General features: G+C 43.3%; 1 protein-coding gene across 2 annotated transcripts; it reads right to left on the bottom strand.

The window, feature by feature from the left end:
- Positions 1 to 4,463: 4,463 nt before the first annotated feature.
- LOC147116348 (metallothionein-like) lies at positions 4,464 to 8,378 on the bottom strand. Of its 2 annotated transcripts, XM_085991203.1 has the most exons (3): positions 5,454 to 5,655; positions 5,180 to 5,257; positions 4,464 to 4,741 (listed from the first exon to the last, which is right to left on the bottom strand). In XM_085991203.1, exons 1-3 carry the CDS (start codon positions 5,485 to 5,487, stop codon positions 4,647 to 4,649), a joined length of 207 nt encoding a protein of 68 aa, XP_085847329.1. In that variant the 5' UTR covers positions 5,488 to 5,655; the 3' UTR covers positions 4,464 to 4,646. The 2 variants fall into 2 exon arrangements, 1 of the variants encoding a protein (XP_085847329.1); XR_015078787.1 differs by having other exon boundaries at positions 4,720 to 4,741; positions 5,180 to 8,378.
- Between the last annotated feature and the right edge of the window lie 856 nt (positions 8,379 to 9,234).

Here is a 9,234-nt window from a genome sequence, read left to right as displayed (position 1 = left end):
TTCGTCAGAACTGGAAAAAGTTAGAGATGTAACTGATTTTAAGCAAGTTCAGGGGCAGGGAAAGGGGATGGGGAGGAAGGAACAAAAGGGAATGTCTGTGATAGGGTGGAATGCAGGAGTGATTAAATGACAAAAGGTATGATAGTACAAAGCAAAATTTATTTTGTATTTATATAGCGCCTTTAACATAGTTAAGCATCCCAAGGCACTTCACAGGAGCATTATAAAAGAACATTTGACACTTAGCCACACAAGGAGATATAAGGGCAGATGACCAAAAGCTTGGTCAAAGAGCTAGGTTTTAAGGAAGGCCTTAAAGGAGGAAGGAATGGTAGAGGTGGAGAGGTTTAGAGAGAGAATTACAGAGATTAGGGCCTTGCCAGCTGAAGGCATGGCCACCAATGGTGGAGCATTTAAAATCGGGGATGCAAGTCATTAATGTTGATTAGGAACAGTAGGGGCTCCTGTTCTGTTCATCGTGGCACATCGCTCAGTGCATCTCGCATCCAGATATAATTCCATAACAATTGCCTGCTACTTTTATCCCCCAGCTATTTCCTTATCCACATCCAGGTTTCCCATTGACCACATGGGTCAGTTGAGGAGTTCCATCAAGCATGAGGCTTCACCTCTGAGCCATGTTGATTGTTATTCATCAGATTCCTCTCGTGCAGACACTCCCTAAGTTTGTTGCTGATAATCAATTCATTTGACCATCATCAGTTGAAAAGTGATGTGTGTCACTGATTGCTCAGTGAGTAAATGCACCGTGTGCTGCAGTTCTAAACCACACACATCAGGAGGTCCCGGGTTAGATGACTGGTCTGTACTGAGTTGGTTGATTACCTGGAAGATCTGTCATTGAATAAATTAGAAACCACAGATCAGCCACAAGAGGATTGAGGACAATTTTCCAATCCTGAAATCTAGAACTGATTCTCCCAGTGGACCAAGCTGGAGATAACAGCCAGAACAAACAGCTCAGTTAGAAGTATTCCTGCCTTTTACTTATCAGGAAAGATTGAACAGGCTGGGGCTTCTTTTTCTAGTAAAGAGACGGGTGAGATATGACCTGATCGAGGTGATATATTATGAAAGTGTTTGATAGGATAGACATAGGGAAGAAGCTCCCACTTGTGGGCAAGACCAAAACTAGGGGCCATAAATATAAGAACGCTACTAATAGATCCAATAGGGAATTCAGGAGAAACTTCTTTACCCAGAGAGTGGTTAGAGTGTGGAACTCGCTTCCTTCAACAAGGAGCAGTCGAAGCGAATAGCATTGATGAATTTAAGGGGAAGCTAGATAAATCACAAGAGGGAGAAAGGAATAGAAGATTAGGCTGATGGAGTTAGATGAAGAGGGTTGGGAGGAGTCGTGTAGTATATAAACACCGGCGTGGATCAGTTGGGCTGAATGGCCTATTTCTGTGCATAATTCTATTTTATGCTATATCTGAAAATCACAATGTCGCGAGTTCAAGTCCTTCCTGTATTTGCCTAACTAACAGTCATTGGACTTTCAAGTAAGCCATGGTAGCTAAAGCGAAGCATTTTGTGAGATTTCTGAGATAAAAAGGTACTCGGCTCAAGCTTTCACGGAGAAGATGCAACAGACAACAGGCAGACATTAAATGGTGCTAATTAACCTGGGTCCTGGTGCTCAATCTGTTAAGATTGCAAATCTCTTTCATCGATCTTGTTAAATAAAGTAATATTAGTTAAAACATCTTTGTGACTGTCCTTCTCTTTGAAGTTTCTGTCAAAAAGAGGATAACTAATTTCACTCAGTGTCGTAACGTGATGCCATGGTGTTTGGATCTGGTACTGTAAGATGGCTTAAAGTGTGGTTAATTAAGGCATGTTATGAACCATAGAGGTAAATGGTAGATTTCAGTCAACTTGCCATGTACATGTGTTAGGAAAAAGGGTGAAGATTGGCCCAACACCCTTTAGTGTACACAGCTAGATATTACAAAGTCAAATAATATATTCCTCACATAGTGGCAGTAGAATTTAGTATTAATTCTAATTCAAACTCTGAATAACCATGTCATACAGCCTGTCCATTAACAATTCTCTCCCATCATTTGGAAATGTGCCTACAGAAACGTACCCCCTCATTTTCCTGCAGGACATTGAGTTCTAGCTAGTAGCGATTTTCTTAACACGAACACAGACACACACCCACACAAAACCACCAGCACCGTTATATGTTATAACTGGACATGTTAGAACTGTACCATCCAGTTTTGCACCCAATTACTTTGCAGATTTGACAGCCTTCGCTGTGGTTGAACAAGTGACTTGCATGTGGACACATCAACATTTTTCATTGTACAAATATTGAAGCAAGTCAGAGGTCACTCTGTAACGTGGTTGTGGAGTATTTGGTGCATAAAGAGTCCACAGCAGTCACAACTCTCTCCCATCAGTTAGAAACTTAACTTCACCAGCCTTTCCACATTGTTCCCCGGAAGATTCTGAGCTGTATCTGGGGCAGATTTCTCATCTTCTGCCATTGACCCATGAATTATATCAGGTCATAAATTTCTCCACCAGCTTCCTTTCTATTTTTATTTTACTCATGGGAGGAAGGTGCACACCAGAATTCTCAATAAATGCTCCCGGCAGGGGAAGCTCCATGTAGGAGGAGTTGATTTGTAAAATTATTTTGTAAAATATCAATGAGGAAATGTGTAGAAAACTCTGTTTGAAAGTGAATATGAATACTCAATGAACTGAGGGGAAAACTTTAATCTTTAAAAGTAAAGACTGTTGATTGTGGACAGTTGATTTACTTTTCACAGCTGATGGCTTCAGTTTGATTTTAGTGTTTGGCTCGGAGACAGGAAGCAGAGGGTAATGATTGATGGGTGTTTTTGTGACTGGAAGGCTGTTTCCAGTGGGGTTCCGCAGGGCTCAGTACTAGGTCCCTTGCGTTTTGTGGTATATATCAACGATCTTGACTTGAATATAGGGGGTATGATTAAGAAGTTTGTAGATGATACTAAAATCGGCTGTGGGGTTGATACTGAAGAAGGAAGCTATAGACTGCAGGAAGATATCAATAAATTGGTCAGGTGGGCAGAACAGTGGCAAATGGAATTCAATCCAGAGAAGTGTTAGGTAATGCATTTGGGGAGGGCTAATAAGGAAAGAGAATACACATTAAATGGTAGGACACTGAGTAGTGTAGAGGAACAAAGGGACTTTGGAGTGCATGTCCACAGATCCCTGAAGGTGGCAGGCCAAGTAGATAAGGTTGTTAAGAAGGTATACGGAATGCTTGCCTTTATTAGCCATGGCATAGAATACAAGAGCAGGGGGGTTATGTTTCAACTGTATAAAACACTAGTTAGGCCTCAGCTAGAGTACTGCGTGCAGTTCTGGTCACCACATTACAGGAAAGATGTGATTGCACTAGAGAGGGTACAGAGGAGATTTACAAGAATGTGGCCGGGAGTAGAGAATCTTAGCTATGAGGAAAGACTGGACAGGCTGGGTCTGTTTTCCTTGGAACAGAGGAGGCTGAGGGGAGACCTTATTGAGGTGTATAAAATTGTGAGGGGCATAGATAAAGTGGATAGAAAGGACCTATTTCCCTTAGCAGAGGAGTCAAAAACCAAGGTGCACAGATTCAAAGTAATTGGGGGAAGGTTTAGAGGGGATTTGAGGGGAAATGTCTTCACCCAGAGGGTTGTGGGGGTCTGGAACTCACTTCCTGAAAGGGTGGTAGAGGCAGGAACCATAACCACATTTAGAAAGTACTTGGATGTGCACTTGGGATGCTGTAACCTGCAGGGCTACGGACCAAGAGCTGGGAAGTGGGAGTAGGCTGGATAGCTCTTTGTTGGTCGGCGTGGACACGATGGCCCGAAATGGCCTCCTTACATACTGTAACTTTCTATGATTCTATAATAATTGTCAATATGCGGCCCACAGGATCCCAAGTCCACAGTGAAGTGTTCCACAGAGAAAGGGGTTGGGCTTCCCTGTTCTGCAGACATCGGGAATTCAGACCACAACTGCACATGTCACTAATATCTGACTGAGTTATATCAATTTTAGTGCTTTAATACACCTCAGAATTTGAATTTATTGCCCCCTGCTCTGTGGGGCTCCCTCTTTAATGTGACAAAGCAGCTCCCGAGTCACAAAATAGAAACAAGGGCCCTATTCTCCCACCATTGCTGATTTGAGGCTGAAGCTCTCGGAACCGTCCTAGCTCACGAGTCCTAATACTGAAGCAAGGATACCATCGCACCATTCCCTCCATCATTCCCCACACTGCTCCATCACTGTATGCTTCAACCTCTTCCCCGAGACTGCACCAGGTGGCAATGAGGCTTTCCGGCATCATTTTATACAATGTGGCCTGTTTAGGCTCTAACTTGTTCCCTACACATTGAGCTGTCGTTAGGAACATCACTTATTAAATGAAGAGAATGGCACTGATCACAGAACTTGAAATAGGTTTTTTATTTACTGATACAAAAATTATAATTTCAAAAACAATGAATTCACTTTTCATGAGTTTATATAAACAGACAACTCATCAGGACAGAGATACTGAGGACATGCGGCTTGTGTAATACAGTAGATATGGACAATACTTTCTATATTGGGCCTGGAGGGCCTGTTGTTCAGGAGCAGCAGCTACATTTGCCGGAGGTTTTCCCTTTACACACACAGCCATTGGCGCAGTTCGTGCATCCTGCAGGACAGCAAGAGCAGCAACCTGAGAGAGGAGAGGGCAAAGGCAGAAATCAGGAACAATGAATGAGTTCAGTGAAACAACCCCAGACCCTCCCATTACAGCTCTCAGCTCCTCCCTAATAAACTAATCTGTGCCGTATCTCCAAGTAACCCGTCTGAAGATGCCCCGCCTCAGGACACTATGTGAGGGGGTTTGGGTGAATATGTTGTCAGTATCTCTCCAAACCTATTTCTAGTGATAAGTCTATAAAATCATCTCTTTCCGATGTCACTCTAAAACCCTTCTTTAATCAGCAGGGTTTTCTCCTCGAGTCTCTTTAGATTGGACAATCTGATGGGAATTAAATCAGGTGAAATCGTGGACCTTGTACTTTTCTATTCTGATCCTTTCAGTTCTGCCCAGAACTATCCGTCACACAAATACAATGTTGGAGCTGTAAACAGTCCCACAGTTACTCACTTTTCTGGCAGCGTCCAGCTTTGCTGGTGGGACATCGGCAGTCGGAGCACCTGCAGGTTTGTTCACAGGAGCAGGATCCTGAAAACAGGAAAAACAAAGACATTGAGTTAATGTTCAAACCCGGAGAAATGCCCCGGTGTGGAAGAGCCCCGGCTCTTTGTCCCATTCTGTTCTGAAGTTACTTTAATAAAGAGCCTGCCCTCCAATCCTGCTCCACCTCAGTGAGACTGAGCCGGGACACTGTGCTGAAAGGACTGCACTAGTCGCCACTCACCATCCAGGCAGACACAGGGCTTCGAGTCAGACATTTCACGAACTTCTTCTTCAGCTTCCAGCCCTCACCCAATCAGCGCTTCTCGATCTGGTGCCCTTTGCTGAATCGGAGGCGAGTTTTATGGCGTTGTGATCGGTGGGGAACCGGCTGCAAAACCGGAAAGGGGCGGGTCGGTCCGGCAGAATGCACCCGGGACACCGAAGTGCGTCAGCGGCTGAAGGTTTGAATTGCACCCGTCTCCTTCACTCACAACTAGGGTTGCAAAATTCTGGGAATTTTTAAAAGAGGAAACTTTCCATGGGAATTTTCGGGAATTTATGGGAATTTGGGGAATTTATGGGAATTTATGGGAATTTTGAGTTTTTTTGCACACTGATGGTTTTTGTCTGACCCTTATATTATCTTTGTCGTCAAAGTAGACATACTGTTCCATACAAATAAAAACAGGCTTTCAAAACTTTATTTAGGTTATAATTTTGAACTTTATTGAACCCCCACAAAAAAGACCCATCTAAAATAAAATAAAAAGAGCGTCAGCTTATTTAGCCAGTAATTTGTCCTTATTTTGTCCCTTTGAGCCTTCTGAGTCTTCTACTCCTCATTGCTCCTCCTGATTCTCTGACTCTGGCTCTGACGTGTCCATTTCCTCCTCTGTGTCAGTGTCTAGCTGTGTGATGGACACTTCTGTATCTGGCTCAATAAGTTGTAGGTTCGCCCGGATAGCCACCAGTTTCTCCACTCTCTTGTTAGTCAGCCTGTTGCGCACCTTTGTATGCGTATTCCCAAAAAGTGACCAGTTTCGTTCAGAGGCCGCTGATGAAGGTGGGATTTGGAGTATCACCGATGCAATAGGTGACAGGGCCTCAGATGCACAAAGTCCCTTCCACCAGGTATGTGCACTGATATGCTTGCATGATTCCCATATCCCATCCCCATTCCAAAGACCTTGCTTGGTAGAGAACTTTGCCAGACTTCCCAGAACTTTGCCCACATCCAGATTGAGATGGTGTGAGAGGGTAGAAATCACACTGTAAGCGCTGTTGATCTGTTCTCCAGAAAGTATTGGTCTCCCAACACACTGTAAGCGCTGTTGATCTGTTCTCCAGAAAGTATTGGTCTCCCAACATGCTTTGGGTCCAGCATGTATGCTGCAGCATGAATCGGCTTGACACAAAATTCTTGACGCGTCTGTATGAATTGAACAATTGCCTTCTCCTCTGCTTTGAGCAGCAGGGATGTGGATAGGGCAATGCTGATTTGTTCTTTTAAATCAGTAAAAAGCCTGAGAACATCTGACAAGACAGCGTCATCTCCTTCAATCTGAGCAATTGCAGATGCTACTGGTGAGAGTAGTTTAAGGCTGCTAACCACTCTCTCCCAAAACACATCATCCAGCAGTATTTTCTTGATGGTGGTTTCCATATCCCCAGACTGGGATATTGCCATTTCTTGCAGCGACTCCTTACCCTCCAGAAGGCTGTTGTACATTATGACAACACCACCCCATCTAGTGTTGTTGGGCAGCTTCAGTGTGGTGTTCTTGTTCTTTGTCATTTGCTTGGAGTTGTAGGTTGCTGCAACTACCTGTTTTCCCCTGACATACTTAACAACTTGCTTGGCTCTCTTGTACAGTGCTTCCATGGTTCTCAAACCCATGATGTCCTTGAGGAGCAGGTTAAGCCCATGAGCTGCGCACCCAATAGACGTAATATGAGGGTAGGCCTCCTCCACTTGAGCCCAAGCAGCCTTCATATTCGCAGCATTGTCAGTAACTACTGCAAAGACCTTTTGTGATCCAAGATCGTTGATGACCGCTTTCAGCTCATCAGCAATGTATGTGCCTGTGTATCTGTTGTCCTTCGTGTCTGTGCTCGCTATTGTTTCTTTGAGCTTTCCTTGGACTCTGTCATACTCAGCCTCCAGCAAATAAGTAGACAAAGCATGTCTGGTGGGAGGACAGTATGCAGGGCGAATAACATTGAAAAATCTCTTCCAGTACACATTGGCTGTGAGCATGAGGGGTGAGCCTGTTGCATATACAGCTCGAGCAAGGCACTCATCTGCATTCTTCTGGCTATGGTTATCCATTGTATCAAAGAACCTTCCAAGTGGGCCAGGAGTTGCTGATGATAAGGAGCCTGATGCTGAATGAGAACCATCATCTTCTTGAATGGAAGCAGAGGAACTCTGGGCTGACTGCTGTGAGCTTTGAGTGAAGTTGTTGCATTTGGATAAATGCTGCTGCATCTTTATGGCATTCTTTACATATGGCTTGCTACAGTGTTTGCACATGTACACAGTCTTTCCATCTTTAATGCCTGGGGTAAAATGCTTCCACACATCCGACGGTAAATGTGGCATTGTTCTATGCAGAGAAATAAAGGGCATTCATCTCTGTGTCGAACTGCGGTCGATCAGCACGATTGCAACAGGGTGAGTACATTTTTGCTGATGCTCCATGTGATGGAAGCATGACCTGTACACACACGACGCTACATCACCAATAGTGTATTATTTTGTATATTTTAAATTGAAGGACAACAGAGTTCAACAAGTAACTGGTTTATTTGGTATAAAGTCTGATTTACTTACTGCATCATCACAACATCAGCAGAAAACAAAATGACTTCCCTCAGGACCCCTAACCTGGATCTTAAAAAAACTATAGCAGTCTTACAGATGCCTGCAGGCCAATCACAATTCGATATGCAAATATTACAAATAGAGGGAGCTAATCGCTCATTCACTCATCCAACCAATCAGGACAGATTTGTTCACTGTCACACACAAAACTTGTAATTATTAAAACAAACCAAGTAAGAAGATAAACATATATTGATTAAGAAATTCCTTAATAATTAAGATTCCATCTCTGTTAGTAATTATAAGAGAGGGCCTGTGCTTTGTGCATTGAGTGCTGTTGGAGTTTTGCTAAGTGGGAGAAAAATCATTTAAGTGTATTTTGTGAATTTTAGTGTGTTAAGAAGTCAATTATTTGAAGTAAGGTTAAATTTTTAAGGGTTTTTTATACTCTTGGGCAGTTTAAACAGGAAGTAGAATCCGGGTATAAAAGGGAAGGGGCTAGTGCAGTGCACGGAGTGCTTTGTGCATTGAGTGCTGTTGGAGTTTTGCTAAGTGGGAGAAAAATCATTTTAGTGTATTTTGTGAATTTTAGTGTGTTAAGAAGTCAATTATTTGAAGTAAGGTTAAATTTTTAAGGGTTTTTTAAACTCTTGGGCAGTTTAAACAGGAAGTAGAATCCGGGTATAAAAGGGGAGGGGCTAGTGCAGTGCACGGAGTGCTTTGTGCATTGAGTGCTGTTGGAGTTTTGCTAAGTGGGAGAGTTCGGATAAGTGGAAGGTGAGGGTGTGTTTTTTGCTCTGTTTTGTTCCCCACTCCCAGGCTTAGACAGCACTGCGGAGGCGGAGCAGCGAGACGAGTCAACCAAACAGGCTCCACAGACAGTATTCAAGGAGGAGTTTGGTGATCAGCTGGTTGGTTGGTTTTCTTCCTTCTCTTCTCTTTTATACCTTTAAGTTGGTAAGTCCTATTGAATAGTGGTGTGATATTATCATATATATCCGGGCAGGGTCTTCATAACTAATAATAAGAAATTAAATTAATTATATAGAATGGAGCAGGTGATGTGTTACTGTTGCGAGATGTGGGAGCCGGTGAACCCCATTGAGGCTCACGGTGATTACATCTGCGACAAGTGTTTGCTGCTAGAGGAACTCAAGTTCCATGTTATGGAGCTTGAGACCGAGCTTCAGACACTGCG

Source organism: Somniosus microcephalus, chromosome 6 (genome assembly GCF_052327205.1).
Source record: "Somniosus microcephalus isolate GS21.2 chromosome 6, FLI_Smic_1.0, whole genome shotgun sequence".
Classification (NCBI taxonomy): domain Eukaryota; kingdom Metazoa; phylum Chordata; class Chondrichthyes; order Squaliformes; family Somniosidae; genus Somniosus; species Somniosus microcephalus.
This window is presented reverse-complemented; position numbering and strand designations above follow the sequence as displayed.

Bases quoted from the DNA above. Each gene is read 5' to 3' on its own strand.
- LOC147116348 (XM_085991203.1), bottom strand. From the start codon at position 5,487: ATGTCTGACTCGAAGCCCTGTGTCTGCCTGGATG. The intron at 5,258-5,453 runs GTGAGTGGCGAC...TCCTGTTTTCAG, and splicing joins GCCCTGTGTCTGCCTGGATG to GATCCTGCTCCTGTGAACAA. The intron at 4,742-5,179 runs GTGAGTAACTGT...CTCCTCTCTCAG, and splicing joins AGCTGGACGCTGCCAGAAAA to GTTGCTGCTCTTGCTGTCCT.